This window comes from Populus euphratica, unplaced genomic scaffold, assembly GCF_000495115.2.
Source record: "Populus euphratica unplaced genomic scaffold, PopEup_1.0 scaffold295.1, whole genome shotgun sequence".
Classification (NCBI taxonomy): Eukaryota; Viridiplantae; Streptophyta; class Magnoliopsida; order Malpighiales; family Salicaceae; genus Populus; species Populus euphratica.
In genome coordinates this window covers 66,049-84,516 of record NW_011500173.1, presented here as the reverse complement: position 1 = coordinate 84,516, position 18,468 = coordinate 66,049, and the positions used below count along the sequence as shown (strand labels likewise).

The window sequence follows — 18,468 nt, the reverse complement described above, 5'->3', positions numbered from 1 at the left end:
AACTTTTTTAAAAAAATATTTTTTAAAGATAAAAATAACCAAACCCTGAAAAACACAATATGAGACATGTGAAGGCGGGCAAGCGTATTAAATCCTGCATCAACTTCAGAGGTACATTTACAAATTTTTATTCATTTCAACTAAATTCCCATAGGTAAAAATGCATCATTTTAGGTAATCAGCACATTTTTATAATAAGGAAAATATGTTTGAAATAAAACAAGGTATCATACTCATGCATGAAAGGAAATTAGGAGTTGATGAATGACTTTATTTATTTATTGCAGACGAAATTTCCCTGTCATATCCTTTATGATAAAAAAATTCATGCTGTCCAGACTCTGGTAGCCGCTGCGCGCCGTTAGGGTCGAAGCGAGGGGGAGCTTGTCCCTGTCGATATTCCAGGCTCCACGCCCTATTGACCAAGGGCTAATCATAAAATATGCTGGGAAGGGGCCCATTAGGCGATAGTGGTGGAGCTGCGATGGGACGGGGATCGCAGGGCGGCCGGTGACTACCATTTAGTCAAAGTTTAGCATAGGGTACAATTGTATTTCTTAAAATAATTATAAAAAAAAGTTAGTTTTAAATTATTATTTTTTTATTTTTGGATTATTTTAATATGATTATGTTAAAAATAAATTTAAAAAATAAAAAATATTATTATTTTAATATATTATTAAAAAATTAATATATGCTACACTAACAAGTATGTCCTTAAAGGACCTTGATTTACTGCATCACAAGAAGAAATGTGATACAGGATGTGCCTGCTATTTAAAAAAACTAAAGGAAGAGAAGACAATGTTTACCGTGATAGAGTCCACTGTGGAAGGGAATATTGTTCTCTCCATCTCAGCCTTTTTTATAAAAATATTCATTAGGGTGATTTTGGTATTATAAAATTGAACGGGGACAAGATGATTATTTTGTAGTATTTTATGATTAATTTTTAAATATTTTTATACTGGAATGTCTTAAAATAATATTATTTTTTTAATTTTTTAAAAATTATTTTTAAAATTAGTATATCAAAACTATTCAACATATAAAAAAAATAATTTCAACAAAAAAATTAATTTTTTAAAATATAGTTTACACTGCATTCTCAAATATTCTCGTACAGTATATTTACATCATTAATCTTAAATTTAATAAATTTTGTAGTTTTCATTGAAGGTTACTTTTATATTTTTATAGAAAAATGTGCAATAAAATAGCCTACCTACCATTGAAAAAGATAAAAAACCTAACAGATGATGGGGACCTTTGATAATTTTAATTTTTGTTGTACAATAAAAATATCCTGAGGTTTTTTATATCAAATATTTTAACGATTAGACTAAAAAGTTTTTATATTATTTTTTGTTTATCGTTGTTTTTTAATTAATGAGTTGGGATACATGCATTAGTTGCTCCGTCATCTTAAAACGATACATGCTAATAATTTAAAAAATCAAAATTATTATTTTATAGTTATTTTTGATGCATCTTAGTTATGTTTTCCAAGTAAAAAAATATATGTATAAATAAATTTGTTGTTTCGTTGCTGATAATCATTTATTTTTTTCTTCTCTTCTCTTTTCTTTGGTCTTTACACTTGCCCTACAATTTTTCATATCAACTATTAAACTTTTTTTTCTTTTTTATTCAGTCCATGTTCTTTAAATTATTGTTTGCTTTATTTTAAATAATTTATAAAATTAAAATTTTATATTAATTTTATCCCCATTCAAAATTTTATTTTGTTATATTTGATTCTTATTATTTAATTGTTATTTATACAATATGAGATGATTTTTTTTTATTGCTTTCCCAATCTTACCTTCCATTATTTTTTTCCCTATTAAATTTTATTTTTATTCTTTTAATTGTTTTTTTTCTTTGCAAAGCTTTAATTTTTTTTTAAAACTTGACTTCATCTTTTATCTTTTAATTTGTTTGGATTTTAGTTTCTTGGTTAGTTTGTGTCTTTTCAAGGATTGCAAGTTTTAAAAATTAACTAAAGCTTCACTCGGGATTTATTTTTTTATTTAAGATTTTGTAAAGTTAATATTTTTTTTTCTAGTTTTATCCTCTGATGTTTATTTAATTAGAGGTTAGACTCTATTTTTTTTCTAACTTCTTGTATTTTTTATTTTATTTTTTTATTTTTATTTTCTTTTATGCGGTGATGCTTTTGCAACTCATGTGACTTTTCTTAATGTTATCATATACTTTTTTATATGGAGATTTGGACCATCTTACCAAGATTTTCTGGTGGTGGGCATTGTCTATAATAGAATGACGATGAGTCTCCAACTATCTTTTCTTTTCTTTTTTAATATAGTAATGACATCTTATTTGTTTTAGTTTTTTGTTATTAAATATTTTTTATATGGTTCGTCTATTATCATTAATTAAATCAAACTATTATATTACTCAATATTATTGGATTCAATCAAGTTAATAACTTGAGTATTTGGTTTTTATTGTTTATTTACAAATATTATCATTGCCTAAGCAACCATGTTGAACATTAAAAAAAAAAATTGATAAGTCTATGATACAGCAAGGGTCACAAGTTTTTAATATTTTTTTGGATAGAAGTGACCAAAGAATGTCGAAATGTGTTTTAATATTTTTTTTAAAAGAAAACATAGCAAGTAAAGTAGTAACTGGACTTTCATATAAGAACACCTATACCTTGTTAATAAAAACTGAGTACTAAAATTAAATTTCTCCCAGCAACAACTGGACTGGAAGTGCTAGGTCTAAAGTTTAAAAAATGAAATCATATGTATCAAGTGTCAATTCATAATAAAGAAAAATTAATAAACGAGAAACGCCATAAATGATATATATATATATATATATATATATATATATATATAACAGGGCCACAGGAGAATATATTTTGTTTGAAAAATGTCAAAATCATGGCCGTGCTTCTTTTTTTTTCCTCCACTGGAGTAAGTGAATGATATTATGTTAAATGATATTTTTTAAATAATTTTTTATTTAAAAGTATATTAAAATATTTTTTATATAAGCTTATCAAAATTATTAAAATATAATAAAAAATATTAATTTAATATTTTTTCAAAACACAAAAACTTTTAAAAAACATGATAAAAAAATTAGAAATACTTCCAAGATAACATATTATAGTTGATTTCTCCACTTTAATATTACAATTAATAAATCACTTTATGATCTTAAACTTGTAGTACATTTAGTTTTATTTAATTTTGAAGTTAAATTTACTTGAAGTGAGATAAATTATATTAGATTTATTTAATTTATGATTTAAGGTATTTTTTAACATATTATATTTTGAGTATAATTTCTTAATTGGAATTAAGATGCAAAAAAATTAAAAATTATAGTAAAATTAGAAACTCAAGCTAGATAAAAAAATGAATTGAGAGATTACAAAATTAATTCGCTTGAGTCGGTTTAATGACAGTATCACATTAATTTCTACATTAAAGAAAGTTTGATTCAATGTACTTAAAGCAAAGGGCAATGATGTAGTAATTAAAAATAAAAGGGAGGATGAGATTATGCACGCAAGAGGATATCAACTTGGGATGCTTATGCGAGAATTGCAAGATTTTTTAGCATTGGTCCTTATTGTTTATATCACCGAAGAATTGGTTTGCCTTACATTGTAGTTTAGTTTTAAGGATTAGCTTTCTATGACTTTACTCAAATCAATGCTTTTAGATGTCGAGTGAAGCATCTGTGTTGCTTTTGGATGATGAGTTTATAGCTATTTTTTATAAAATTAAAAAGTTATTTTTTTTAATTTTTTGTGCAAACACAAAAATCTCTAAGAATTTTTTATATATCAAAGGATTTTAATTAGATCTATAATTAACATAATTATATTATAAAAAATTAACATGACTATAAATTAATCATATAAAAACTAACTTATGAATTTCTACAAGACCATCAAATTCCTTAACATGCCCTCTTTTTACTTTACAAGAAACAAATATTATAAGCTTGTGTATGTGTATAATTGAAACCTAATCAAGATGAAAAAATAGATATTGACTTTAAATAGATATGATTTTAATCATGATTGCTATTATAAGTTGAGACTTTTTAAGATTTTTTCTATATTTTTCTTGTAAATCTAAGTGTTTTTATGGTTAATCAATTAAAGGCATTCACCTATACCTAAATTAACTTTAACTCTTTAAGAATTAGGTTTTTTTTTTGTTAACTTTCAAGTCTTTATAGTAATCTTAAATCTTAACTAAGTTACTATCCAATATTTAATTTAAATTATTAATTTTTATTCACTTCACTTGAGCTCTTAGATTTCACTAGATTTGCGACACATGATTCACTATAGGTCAATAAATTTTTTTGATGTAAAAAAATGCTAAGAAATTTTTTTGAGACCCGAGTCATTGATTCAATTAGTAATATAAATAATATGAATAAAAAAAAACAATCACAATAAATAAACTAACAAAAAAAGTGACAACGAAAAAAATGTAAAAAGTACTACTCCTAAACCCATTCAGAGTATAAAAAAACTCAATTTTAAAGAATAAAATTAATTCTCATTTAAAAAACAACAAAACAAACATATTAAATCAGATTAACTCGTAAAATCTATGACCATAGCTATAAAATTAGGATAATTTCATAAAAAATAAAAAAAGATTAAAAAATCAACCCTTAATAATTCAAATGAAAACATAATAACTCCGTAAAAAAAAAAAAATTAAAGCCTAATCTCTAGCAAATAAAATATTATGGGATAAAAATCAAGAAAATATATATAGTTAAAAAACAAGTCAAAAAACTCAATTGAAACCCACCCAGATGAAGATGCAAAATTTTTATTCTTAATTTTTTTTTCATTTTCTTTTATGATTTTTAAGATTCTTTTTTACAAAAAAAATTAAATAAAAATAAAATTAAAAACAAAATGATTGAAATTAACTAAAATTACTGAAAAATAAATCTTTTTGGATTTGTTTTCTAATTATATACAAAAAATAAAAGGATAAAAATTAGGTTATGACAAAGAATGCATCTTTCATACTTTATTTTAAATTCACTCTAAAATTATATCAAAACTTATTTATTTTATATTTTGATCTTAATCACTTCTACCGTATACTTTTTTTTTGTCTCCTCTGTATATGTTCTACATTAATTACAATACCTTGAAAAATTAAATATGAAAGGATAACATAATCCTTTAATGAGTCATGATAGGTGACTCTGGTTGAGGGGCAATAAAAACATACATACATACATACATACATGAACAATAATAATAATAAATTTGGTTTTCTTTTATGGTATTTTTATTAGTTAAGGGTATTATAAGTAATTGTGAGTAAATTAGTAATTACACAATATTTTAGAGAATAAAAAGAAAATAAAACCCCAAAATAATTTGCACTCTATTTGATTAGACAATCAAGACCTATATCAACATGGAAAGGGAGAAGAAGATCAATGAGGAGATTTGATTCAGAGCCGAAGTCTTTATTTTCTTTTATCAATTTAAGATATGTGCTCTTTATCCTTACCTTTTATTTTAGTTATCAAGAAAGGTTTAGAAATTAGATTTTTATGATATTTGACATGTAGTTGTTTTCGAGGAGTGAGTGTTATACTAATGGAGTCTTAGATTGATAGAAAATCATTGAAAGTGATTTTATATATTTTTGGCATAGTAATCTTAAGTAATAGTGAAGTTAAGGAATTGAAAAAAATGAAAGAAAGATGAGTTGGTAACTTTAGACCATCAAAATCTAGTCCTTCAATTATTGTTCTGGTCAAAATCTGATATTTAGTTATAGGATTCCATGATGAAATGTTTTTAATTATTAAGATTTGAAAGTTAATAATTGAAATTTATTTTGAAGAGTGAACATTTTTTATAGTTTGGCTTTAAATGTTTTGATATAGTAAAATTAATTGATTTTTATTTGGAATTTAAACATGTGGAAGGTGTTTCACAAAGAACTTTATTTCTATAGGAATTAATTTATTTACTCAATAAATTATTTAAAATAAATAGTTGCAGTTAATAATTTTTGACACCTCCACTTTAATTATGCTTGGAATACAGCTGGACTTGAAACAAAAATGTTTTTTTAGCCTTTTTCTAATCATATTTTCTAATATTATTATTTTTGGACCATGGTTGCCCTATGTTTTACGTAATTATATTTTATATTTAATTATTAAAAAATAGATATTTTATAAGTAAAATACGGTTTGTAATAACATGTTTATGAGGCTGGGTGATTTTTAGAGTGAATTTTAGGGTCATTTAAGCTAATGATATGTTTAACCTTTGATTAAACTAGGAATGAAAAACAAGCTTGTGTATTGCATTGGATATTAGTAAGCATTCAAGTTATAGTCATTGTTATTGTTATTGTTAGGTTGCCAGGAGTGCTTGGTTGTTTATAAAGCTAATTTTGGATTTGCTTATCAGGTAATAAGCTCGTGGTAGCTATAAAAGTAAGTATTTCCATGGTTTATTTTTTTTTTGGATTCGGGGCGTGACACTAACCAAAGAAAAACCGATGTTTTGCATCCTCGAAAAGGGTGGGTAGTAAACACTAGGATAAAGGAATTACCCTAAACTATTGGGGCCAGGGCATAAACCCCTGCACCTCAGGGAATGCGGGGCCTCGAACGAGGCAAAGCCTTCACTAGGGGGCTGCGAAGGAAGAAGAAGATGGGGAAGTAGAAATCCAAAAAAGGACTACTTGTGCACCGACAACCCAACTTCATTACAATAGCAAGCCTTTTGATGCCTTTACTAGGGGGTTGCGAGGAACATGAAGAACGGGAAGTGTAAGTCCAAACAAGTAGAACTAGTGCCCTGACAATCTAGCTTGAGGTGCGGATCATTACAATGGCAACCCTCTTGATGTTCCTCCGCCGGGATAAATGGAAGGGGAGATCTATTGATGGTTTTTTCAGGGTCTAATACTACGGTGGCGGTGGCGGTATAAGGGCTCATGGGTTCCACATAGGTTCACAGGACAAAGAGCTCTACATTACCTCATCTTAGTGAGAATGGTATTATAAGCTCTACGCAAGCTAACCACACTCCTTGATAGTTAAAACAACGCGTTTCAATCTGAAGAGATTTTAGCCATAATTGAACAAATAATGTCCACCTAGCCCAAGAGGTGATAGAGAGTTCTTGATTTAGGATTGTATTACATGCTATATCCAAACTTACTACGATTGATCATATGATACACTTGGGCTTAAAGAGGTGTGCTTTGCACCTAACCCTTGAACCCTCAGGTAAGCATAATGATCCTTTAGGTTTTTGGACTTGTGTTTCTTGTGGCTCCTACCTTACATTTTGTGTCACGGAACAAATAATGAGGGGTGCAAATTCCGAATCCATTCCTAAAAGATAACAACCCACTATTAAAAACCTTTTCAATGGAATTTTATTTATTTCCCCCTTTAAATTTAGGGCTAAAAAATTTGAATTTTTTTTTATAATGTTTTTGGATGATTTAATATGCTGATGTCATAAATAATTTTTTAAAAATAAAAAATTTATTTTAAAATATTTTAAATAAAAAATACTTTAAAAAATATTAACTATTATATTTTCAAACATCCTCTTAGTTTTGGTAATAACAACTTAGGCTAAGCAGAGAAATATCGGTGAACTAGCGTGAAAACTAATTTTGACATTTTTGACATATAGTATAAAAATGAGGATAAGCTTGCTAAGAAAGACATGTTTTCTATTTTTTATAGTTAGAATTAATTCCATACCTATCCAACATTTAATGAAATACACATTGACAACCAAAGCATCCAACTAGCAGGACGGCTGTAGCAACCATAAGCGTCATAGTGCTGCTGCCAGTACTGATAGGTTATTCTAATATATTTGTTTTTGTATTTAAAAAAAATTAATTTTTTTATTTTTTTCTTTCAAATTAATATTTTTAGATACTTTTGATATATTGATATCAAAAATAATTTTTAAAAAATATAAAAAAATATTATTTTAATATATTTTCAAATAAAAAACACTTTTAAAAACAACCACAACCCAAGCAATTAATAATTTGCATAAAGCAGTAAAATATTGCAGAACCAGAATAGAAGACCAAAAATTACTGTAAGCATAGTTTATCTAGAAAACCTACTTCGAATATCATTGAACGGTGATTATAATATTGTCCATGAAAGTACAATGCATCTTGTGATTCATATAATAATACAAAGAGCTACCACTAAGGTACAAAACCGATCTGGATCTTTAAGACTTAGAATTTTAGTACCTGTTTGGGCTGGCTCCCCAGCTTTCCCAGTGCTTTATCCAATGCAGTATGAAAATCATCAAAAGAGACCAACTCCATTCTGCAAAGAGGTACAGTACACCACCCGGTTTGTAAATATTATCAGTTGGCACAACACAAGTAATTACTGAAAAAGTGACAAGATTTGCACAACGAATACGCACTCATATTTCAACTTCCCTTCTCGTGCTAAGCAAAGAAGATGGTCAATCAAATTTCTACATTCATTAACTTCATCAGAATTCATTAACTTCTGCAGCCAGAATCCTCTCAAGGAAAGATCCTGCAGACAACAGAAAATAGAGAGGTAACCAATGCAAGCAAGGGATTATAAACAGAACCACAGAAGCATTGCTTATGGGCTTAGAAGGAACCATTTTCATAGTTGGGCATGCAATATTGATCATGATGATAATTACAAAACAGGTTTAAGGCTTGAAAATACAAGTAGGTGAGCAAAAAAAGTTATATAACTTGCATTGAATTATATTTCGTTCCACTATTCACCTTTACATGTTCCACTAAAGATATTAACGTGTGTGTTTGGCATTGTGGTGCGGAGAACTTTTCAATAGTTTTTTTCAATTGAAAATGCATCAAATGATTTTTTTCATATTTTTTTTATATCAACACATCAAAATCATCCAAAAACACCCAAAAACACATCAATTTAATGTTTTTTCACATGAAAAAACAATTTGAAAATCAAGTTTTAATGCAAAAACAAACACTCACTATAGAAGTAGATCCCAGGTCCTGTTTAGGGTATGCATGATGCATATGAAATAAAGATTGTTAGGATTTGTTTAGGATTCAGGGTTTACAAGAAGATTTAAGAGCTGGTTCAAGCCTTGAATTGAGGTTATGAATAATTATCTAAGATATCAGCAAAAACGTAGAAAAGTAAGAAACAACAATAGAAAAATTGAACTCTGGTGTTAAAACACTCAATTTATTTTTTCATGACTCAAGTCCATGAAAATAAGTCATAGAATCCATATGCTGTCATCATCCATTTTTTACATCCTAAAAAAAAAAAAATCTCATAATTTATTTTTAATTTACAATCTTTTTAAAAAGTAATTAAGAGCAGTCTTGGAATAAAAAGGGGTTTATGTAATATTATCTTAAAAGTGAAGGATTTCAAACTTTTGGACAATCTCTGTAATTTCATGATCCCTCAAAAGGGTTTCTTATAAATTTACCCATCTTATGAAAATGCCGTTTCTGAATTTCAATAATTGCCACATTATCACATATTCACTTGCAAGGAAATTCACTCCTTACCTTGAAAATGAAGGATGATGTTGATATTGTAATAGGTTTTTTTGACATTCCACCATATGTCACCATTGTTCCCCCATGCCTGAGCACAAGAGTTTAAGATGGAAATATATATTTTTGCAATGAAGAAATAATAATAAAAGGAAACGTACATGTTAAACAAAAAGGAAACAAAGGTAAAATTCCTAGATAATTTATCATTGAATGCCCACACCTTAAGAATTTGAGAACCAAAGAAGCTGAATTGCCACCAACACAGTTGAATCCCAAAGCAGGTTCAGGCAAGTTAGTCTAGTATGTAAATGACATGAAAAAAATGAAACACCTCATGAATTGCTCTTTGTCTAACAAATAAATTTGTATAAAAACATTTGAAAAAGAATAAACACCTCCCACTTTATATACTAAATTATCAACCATAATGAGTGTATAGATGATAATGATACCAGAAGACCCTTAATACTTTTCACTTCCAATTGGTTCTCAGTGAAAACTTCGTCAGCTCCTAGTCTTTTCAACATTTTCTTTGCTTCATCTGACCCAACCCTGAAGGATGAAGAAGATTGTAAATGAAGGTCAGCTGGCAGAAATTGCATTAAAACATTAATAATAAAAAAACCATCAGATGATACGAAGTCACCAAACAGACCTTTCATCTCACACTCACAGGCTTAAAAACTTGACAGTGTGCATAATCATAGAGATCCTCCTTGCTTTACAAGCATGCTTTGTTTTTACTAAATTAGAACTTCATTATGATTTGGTATGTAAATCATCATAAAGCCATAACTCCTTATTAATCCAAGCACATATGCCCTAAGTGATGCACATGGGAATTCTAAAAGGCAGAACATATTTTGGTCATCCGTTGAAAACTTTGTTTCCTTCAAGGAAACCAAGCAAAAGCTGTTATTATATGCTACGCTAAGGACTTTTTTGGTATCGCAGTGTTGTGCTGAAAGTAGCCTTGGTAAAAGCAGTCTTTGGTAACATGGAGCTCATGAACCTTTCTTGGTCTGTGAGTACACCAAGTCTGATTGAATTTCACCTTGGCAAAATTTAATGGAAAAAAAAGAAGCCAACGTGGAGTTCATTTTATCAAATCTGCTCATCACTCCAGAGGAAGATGAAGCAAATCTATTACACCAAGCAAATGCAACAACAGAAACCGAACACAAATGTAGGAATGGCATGGAGAGTGTGCACAAAAACAGGCACACAATGCTTAAATAAACTAGAAAAGTAACACTAAAAGGCTTTGAACTGAAACAACACCTATCCCTTATTATATTGATACTATGGATGCCCCGAAGTCGTGCAAGCTGGATGATACACTGCCCGACAATGCTCGTAGCCCCATTTTGCACTATACAATCTCCTGCAATGATGTATTTGATAATAAAAAACAAAAACAAAAACGAAATTTTAAGGTTAATTGGAAAAATAGATACGGGATGGATACAGTACCTGAATTTAGAGTGACAAAGTCTTGAAGCATTCTTAAAGCAGTCAAAGGATTGACAGTAATAGTGGCAGCATATTCAATCGGTGAATCCTTACTGATTTTGTGCCAAACACTCTCCTCTTTTACAATGTAAGTCTGCCACGTTCCTGCAGTGGAAAAAAACGAAAAATAACAACAGCAAGAAGAAGAATGAAGACATATATATATGGGAAGGGGGGGGGGGGGGGGGGGGGCAGCTACCAGAAGAAGGCGGAGATGGAATGACCCAGTCGCCAGGAGAGAGGTGCTTCACTGCAGAGCCCACAGAAAGCACCTCTCCTACACCCTCATATCCACCGATTGCAGGCAAAGGTGGCCTCACTGGGTATACTCCTTCAATTCGATTTATATCAGAAGGATTGATTGGAGCTGCCATCATTTTGACGCAGACATCCTTCTCTTTCACTTCCACACCTTCCATCTCTATTACTCTGCACCCACCCACCCAACCACTTAACATTCATCATTAAACTAAATATACGATACATATGTGCACACATACCTTGTCACGGCGTCAGGCGGCCCGTGCCGGTCGTAGACGACAGCCTTGGAAGGCGGCGAGGTTAGTAGGGATGAGAATGCCCGGATACCACTGGAAGACCGCTTCAGTTTGAAGAAGCCTCTCCTAGTCGTTTCTACTGATCTCATCATTATCAACGCCATCTCCCTCTCACTCCCTCTCGAATCCTTGTGGCCTTGCTACTCCTATTTGCTTCCCTCCAGTGAAATAAGAAAGGGAAATGCTTCCGCTGCTTCCAAGTAAGTTGGTCATCTGAAAACGATGTCGTCACTTTGTTTTAGAGTTGATCAGTCCATTTTAGTGCATCGCCTTTTCAATTTTTCCCATCGAGTGTTTATACTTTTATTTTTACATTCCACTACTTTTCTGCGTTTGTTTCATCCAACGAGAACGGTTTTGTTTAGGATTGGAGTCCAATTGTATTTTAATTTATTTTAAAAAATTTATTTTGATATTTTTAAAATTACTAAAAATAAATTTTAAAAAATATAAAATATTAAGAAAAAAAATAAATTAGCTTTTTTAAAATTTTAAATGTTTTTAATAAAAAATATTAAATTAATATTTTTAAATATTTTTGTCTGATTTTAATATATCAATATAAAAAATAAAAAAAAATATATAAAATGTTTTTTTATTCTTTTTTGGCTTGATCTCTTTCCTCTTTTTTTTTTTTTTTAGTTTCCTTTTCTCTAGAGTGAAAACTAGGTATATAATTATTTATCATAAAAATTATCATAAAAATATTATATTCTTAACATAAAAAAGAGAGAACTTGTATATTCAATTTTTAATGTCCTCTAAATTTATAATATATATATATATATATATTAAAAAATAAATTTAATCTTCTACTTATTTTAAAAAGTATTTTTATATACAAGAAAAAAAATATTATTTATGTTTTTTATTTTTCAAACTCAATATCAATTTAAAAAACTAATTTTGAAGAAATATTTTAATTACAATTTTTCAGTTTTTCTTATCCCACTCCATGTTTTATAATTTTTTTAAAATATTTTTTTATAATTTTTGTTAATGTCAATTTATTATAACAATATAAAAATACTAAAACAAATTAATTTAAAATAAAGAAATCTCTCCTTCCATTTCTCGAGCGCTGCGCCTCCGTTTTAGCACTGCTATTTTTTCAAAAACCCCAACTTTTACTGTTAATAAATAGTAGCAGAGCTGCCTCTATGAAAAAGATTCATTCTTTCTTTGTTTGGCTTCCAAAACAAAACTCAGTACGGTAACGGTAACGCAAGGCAAGCTTTCTTTCCCTTGTTCTTCTGATTCTTTGATTTACTATTAATTAAGCTAAGAAATTAAGCTTTTTTATTATTTTTTTAAAAGAAAGAAAAGTAGATGGGTTTGTCAAGTTATGATATAGAAACATACATTTGTATTTTGTGAGATGGTTTGACATCAAGTTTTGTTTTCTTTTGGGAATTTTATTAATTTAGGGCAAAATCAAGTAGCAGTAGTTATTCCATGAATTAACTTTGTTGAGAAAAATGGAGTAAAAGTCTACTTTCGTCTTGAATTTTATTAATTTATATTTTGGTTTCAATTCAGGAATTACGTGAGGTTTAAGGATTGATTAACTTAATTAATTGAGTTTGTGATATCCTGGAAATTATGAGAGGAATTCAAGGTTTTGATGCTGTGTGACTGTGATCTTTATGTATGTACACCTTGTTCTATGTAGAAACATGCTCTATTTTTGGGTTTGACAAAGACTCTGGCATGTGAGAGTGATTTGCACAAAGAGTGGTGAAAGGCGGAATGTAATAAGACAGACATAAGCACAAGAAAAGTGGAATGTTGAAGGAGGGAGAAAGATTGCTAGAAGGGCTGTGGGGGGAGGTGAGGGAGCTAAGCCTGGGAAACAGGATACAAAGGCTAGACTCAGCCCCAACCCCACTCCAATTCCTAAGAGACTTTGTATCCCCTAACAAGCCTTGCATCATTTCTAATGCCATCTCCCACTGGCCTGCTCTCACCCGTTGGCCTAGTCTCTCTTATCTCTCTTCCACCCTTTCCAATTCCATCGTCTCCCTTCACCTCACCCCAGATGGCCGTGCTGATTCCCTTGTTCCCCTAGAAAACCCTAAAAAAGAAGAAATATGCTTTGCCTCTGCTCACGTTGAGCGTGTTCCTTTCCCTAGTGCACTGGATCTTGTTCTGAATTCAGAAAGAAAAAATCTGGTCGCATACCTGCAGCAGCAGAATGACTGCTTCCGGGAAGAATATCTGGCATTGGCTTCAGACTGCGATGCCCACATCCCATGGGCGACTGAGGCACTGGGAGGCAACCTTCCGGAGGCGGTGAATCTGTGGATTGGAAACCATTTATCTGAAACTTCATTCCACAAGGACCATTATGAGAATCTGTATGCTGTTGTTTCGGGGGAGAAGGAATTCTTGCTTCTTCCTCCTACTGACATGCACCGCATGTACATTCAAGATTTCCCAGCTGCTCAGTATTCTTATTCCAGTGACAGTGGAGAATTTAGATTGGAGTTGGAGAAGCCATTGAGGTACGTGCCATGGTGCAGCGTGAATCCTTACCCATCTCCAGAGACTAAGGAAATTGAAATGTCTAAATTTCCTCTGTATTTCAATGGTCCGACACCCTTTCATTGTACTGTCAAGGCTGGCGAGATTCTCTACTTGTAAGAAAGATTTCATTTACTTGTTCAATTCGCTTCACTTGCATTATTTTGTATTATACCATTATTAGAAAAAATTACTTTGAAATACATTTCATGCAAGTGAATGTTGTGGGTGATTTTTAGAGGGAAACGCAGCACTGCTATCGTGCTGAATAATAAACCCATCATAATATCGAGGCTAATCTCGTGAAGTTGATGCAGGCCAAGTATGTGGTTTCATCATGTTCGACAGAGTCCAGATGACAATGGATGCACTATTGCCCTAAACTACTGTAAGAATCAAGTATTGCTGGGCTCTTTTTTTTTTTCCTTGTTAAATCTCACACAATGCTAACATACAAGTAATCGTGGCAGGGTATGATATGCAGTTCGACATCAAGTATGCTTATTTCAATTTCTTGCAATCAATTCATCATGGGTCAAGATTGATGAATTGCGATCCATCCAAGTGCACCTTGAGTGATGAACTACGTATCGATGCTAGTGAATTGGAAGTCAATCAAGAAGATACTAAAGACGGATAGGCTTTGATTTATTTAATGTGGTGGGTGGTTTCGTCATCCAATCCATTTATGGATGAACTCACCAAGCAGAATATGCAGAGAAAATCACAACAAAGACATTTGCGCTGTTTCTGTCACATGCTAACGTTGTCACCATTGATTCTTGCAACTTCGATGCTTATAATCATTTTCTGGTGTTGTCATCTTACAAGCTTCAACGAAGAAAATATAGAAACATCACGAAATGTTATTATCTTCTTTGATACAAAAAAATCTTCCTTTTTTCATGAACCATTGTGATTACAGAAACCCATGTACATTCAAAAATTGATGAGAAAGTGATCAACAAACAAAAGAATTGCAAAAGTTGAATTCACTGTCACACCTCACCCACCCTTTGGAAGCAAAACAAACTGTATATAAGCACATAAATCAATAAATGAAAAATGAAATCAAAGGCACGTTCGGGCTGCTTTCGTTTGTGTTTCCTGCAATAAAAAATGGAAATCTGATCTTTGACGGAGCAGCAGTGGAGGATCCATGTTAGAAAGACGAATTGCACTCAAGGATCCGAATATCTCTTCCATTGAGAAAGGTATGCTGAAACCAAACCAAAAGATTAGTATTTAAACAATGAAGATTAGTAGTAATGAGAAGATAGAAATATTGTCACTCTTCATCATACATACCTTGAATCAACATCGAGTAAGAATGTATTATTAGTAATTTTTATTGAACATCTGCCATCAGTGTTCTCATCTTGCTAATCACCTACACAACATTTTTAATTTTTCTTAATGAAGCCCACTTCCAAATAAAGAATAAACCAGTAAAAGAGAGAGTTCTTTGCTTACATATGGAGATAATCCCCGAGTTCCATATTTGTCATCCCAGAACATAGTCCCAATGCGATATATTTGTGGAATGCTCAACATCTGTCAAAGGAAAACCAACAAATTATATTATACCACAGTTCTAATTCTGTTATTTACTACGTGCAAACCTACTTACCGGGCAGAGTTCATTGGTGATCTCTTCTAAAGATTTTTGAGCCTTTTGATGCGAGACCTACATGCATATATTAGCAAAACAAATAATTAGCTAGTTCAAATCAAATGCACTATTCTGGAAAGAAATAAAGGCCTTTTCGGATTGCTAGAAGATGTACCAGAAACCCAACAGCTTGCCTTATGTGTCTGAGTTCATCCCATGATGATCCTGCGAGCTATGGAATAAATAACAAGATGTTAGAGTAATTGTCTTTTTTTCTGCGTTGCTAATTATATATTAATTGTTCTTTTGCTTACGTGATCTGATGCTTTACGACACCACTGTTCCAATTCCTGCAAACCGGCCTTTACATATTCTCCATTGCTAAACGAGCAGCATTCACGACGAAGCAATAAGCTGCCAGGTCAACCATATGGATAGAGTTTTACATAGAATGAGAACATATAGTTAAACACATGACAAATAAAGAAAAGAAAAGTTCTTCTTACCTGTTAAAAAGCTCTACATTTATGAATGAGAACACCTGACCAAAGATTTTCCTCATGAACACTGGAAGGACCTGAAAATTTCCAGACGTTAGGCGATAAACACTTCCTTTGCCAGTCCCTGCAAAGTCTGAAAAACATATTAGAAAGGAGGTTCGTTCTTACATGGTTCTCTGACATTATGCCCAATGTATGATCTAGCTTATTGACAATGCTTTGCCAGTGTATATTTGATGATTGCCGTTTGGTAACAACACTGGAATGGATATTTTTGGATGACCCTCTTATTGATCTAGCTCTTATTGATCTTGGAGCCTGTTCATTCAAGTAAACATGATATTTCCATTAAATGATTCAGCTCTTACTTTGTGATGTGATTCACTCTTATTCAATATGCTTACTTGGATGCACAAATTCAGAAACGGACCAATCTCTTTCTTTACACTGTCTCTGATCAAGCCATATATTTTCTCAACGTATGCAGTCAGATGTTGCTTAAATAGCAGTACTGGGTACTTAGCTTCCACTTTTGATTGTTCATTTCCATTTCCCACCATTCCACTGTACCCACTTGACATTCCCATGCCAACTGAAGATGAATGGAATCCCTGATATTGCACGTTCGAGTATTACTATTTTGTCATTGAAATAGATATTACTAAAGAATTAACTTGATAGAACTTACCAGCGGCATTCTACCAAATAAGGTAGCTGGGGAGTTTCGGTTACGCCGTGAAGATATATTCTTTGTATTGCTTGCTTTAAGAGTATTTTGAAGCAGATACAAAAGGGTAGAAGTAGTTGATAGCCAGTATGCTAAATCAGTGATGTTGTCTTGACTCTTCAATAGCACAACATGGAAAATCAGTATCACAATTAACTGATAGTACTTTAATTTCCTTGTATATGGTTAATATGCTTCAATTGGTTGGAGAATGCTACCTCTATTGATGATCGGATTGTGTGAATAATCTTGTCAAAAATAGTTGCATTCTCTGCTTCAAAGGATCTCCAATGGAGAAGTGTTTTATACGCAACACAAGCAGCAACAGGTCTGGTCTCGTCAAACCGCTTATCTTCCATAAGACATTTGATAAGTACATCATGGTTTTCCTGTTCATGGAGAAGAAATATCAGACTGTTCTTTCCAGCAATTACACAATCGGGCGATGCTCTTTGAGCTTTTTTCTGGGTATTTGCCAGAATTCAGCATCCAGCTGGCTACATGCTGTCTATCTGTTAGGGATCTTTGTGTAGTTAAGAGGTAGATGGAAGGCTCAGATTCCTGGAAACAAAATTTATCATTAGGTCTGGGATGAATTCATGGAAGTATCTATTTTCTTCTGGAAATGTGTTCGTGGAAGGTGGCCATACCTTTGTCATTTGAGGCTCTTCTTCTCTTTGACGACCATTCTCAAAACTCTGAATCATTATACAAGGTTAGTGACAAATTATGTGATGACTTTTATCTAAGGAAAAGGACAATCTTAGAGAAGATACCTTGACCCGAGGCAGAATTATTTCAGGAGTCATCTGTTCTGCAATTGCTGGGTGTTTGCGGAGGAGTTCATTCTCTGACTCCAGCTCTGCAATCTTGCTCTTGAGGCTGGATAAAAGGATACGAAGCTTTCATATTTGTACGAGAATAAGTAGTTTAATACTTGGGCTAGGGGACTTTCAGACAGTTCATGGTGAATTGACATGCTGCATTCTACTACCGAACAAATTTCCAGGACCTCTTGCTAAATAATCTACAACATGCCATGTTTCCATGATTTGTTTATGTTAGGTTGTTTGCCAATGTGCAACAACTATTGACTATTGCACCAACCATGTATACTCATTCAAGATGTCAAAGGTTGGCAGCCACCTTTATTGAAGAAGAGCCTCCATGAATGTTCAAGTGTAAAAATAATGATATAAAACCTTGATAAAAATGCACTTTTAAGTATTAATCAAAGTTCGAGTCACGGGTTGAAAGGGTCAACCCGGGTTGATCCAAATAAAAACAAAATAACCTCGTTTTGACCAAAAATATATATAAAAAAAACTCAATGGATATTTTCCCTATATTCTATCTTAGATTGAGCAGACTGCAAACTCCACGTCAGCAGTTTTGCACAGTCATCAGTCGCGTTACCTGACTCAGCAGCCCTCTGACCAGTCAAGCT

At 31.5% G+C, this 18,468-nt stretch overlaps 3 protein-coding genes across 3 annotated transcripts in view; 1 reads left to right on the top strand and 2 right to left on the bottom strand.

Moving 5' to 3' along the window:
* Window positions 1-8,096: 8,096 nt before the first annotated feature.
* LOC105111380 (Polyketide synthase, enoylreductase family protein) lies at window positions 8,097-11,862 on the bottom strand. Its single transcript, XM_011006708.1, has 9 exons — window positions 11,603-11,862; window positions 11,302-11,531; window positions 11,064-11,207; window positions 10,872-10,974; window positions 10,043-10,142; window positions 9,811-9,887; window positions 9,600-9,678; window positions 8,477-8,595; window positions 8,097-8,373 (listed from the first exon to the last, which is right to left on the bottom strand). The coding sequence occupies exons 1-9, from the start codon at window positions 11,761-11,763 to the stop codon at window positions 8,280-8,282; spliced, it is 1,107 nt and encodes a 368-aa protein (XP_011005010.1). The 5' UTR covers window positions 11,764-11,862; the 3' UTR covers window positions 8,097-8,279.
* A 1,470-nt stretch (window positions 11,863-13,332) lies between these two features.
* LOC105111379 (jmjC domain-containing protein 7-like) lies at window positions 13,333-15,057 on the top strand. The gene is made up of 3 exons (XM_011006707.1): window positions 13,333-14,298; window positions 14,500-14,570; window positions 14,653-15,057. Exons 1-3 carry the CDS (start codon window positions 13,445-13,447, stop codon window positions 14,820-14,822), a joined length of 1,095 nt encoding a protein of 364 aa, XP_011005009.1. The 5' UTR covers window positions 13,333-13,444; the 3' UTR covers window positions 14,823-15,057.
* LOC105111396 (myosin-12-like) overlaps window positions 15,033-18,468 on the bottom strand; it is a gene marked incomplete at its 5' end in the record, with an annotated part of 17,331 nt that continues 13,895 nt past the window's right edge. Inside the window, 15 exon segments of the mRNA XM_011006733.1 lie at window positions 15,033-15,401; window positions 15,491-15,539; window positions 15,542-15,572; window positions 15,656-15,736; window positions 15,813-15,869; window positions 15,970-16,026; window positions 16,109-16,208; window positions 16,301-16,371; window positions 16,463-16,612; window positions 16,699-16,905; window positions 16,983-17,138; window positions 17,240-17,410; window positions 17,523-17,582; window positions 17,672-17,719; window positions 17,798-17,903. Coding sequence (XP_011005035.1) covers window positions 15,254-15,401; window positions 15,491-15,539; window positions 15,542-15,572; window positions 15,656-15,736; window positions 15,813-15,869; window positions 15,970-16,026; window positions 16,109-16,208; window positions 16,301-16,371; window positions 16,463-16,612; window positions 16,699-16,905; window positions 16,983-17,138; window positions 17,240-17,410; window positions 17,523-17,582; window positions 17,672-17,719; window positions 17,798-17,903 — 1,492 coding nt within the window.

Bases quoted from the DNA above. Each gene is read 5' to 3' on its own strand.
- LOC105111380 (XM_011006708.1), bottom strand. From the start codon at position 11,763: ATGGCGTTGATAATGATGAGATCAGTAGAAACGACTAGGAGAGGCTTC. The intron at 10,975-11,063 runs GTACTGTATCCA...ACATCATTGCAG, and splicing joins CTTTGTCACTCTAAATTCAG to GAGATTGTATAGTGCAAAAT. The intron at 10,143-10,871 runs GTGTTGTTTCAG...TTCATCCTTCAG, and splicing joins ATCAATATAATAAGGGATAG to GGTTGGGTCAGATGAAGCAA.
- LOC105111379 (XM_011006707.1), top strand. From the start codon at position 13,445: ATGTTGAAGGAGGGAGAAAGATTGCTAGAAGGGCTGTGGGGGGAGGTG. The intron at 14,299-14,499 runs GTAAGAAAGATT...AAGTTGATGCAG, and splicing joins GCTGGCGAGATTCTCTACTT to GCCAAGTATGTGGTTTCATC. The intron at 14,571-14,652 runs GTAAGAATCAAG...TAATCGTGGCAG, and splicing joins CACTATTGCCCTAAACTACT to GGTATGATATGCAGTTCGAC.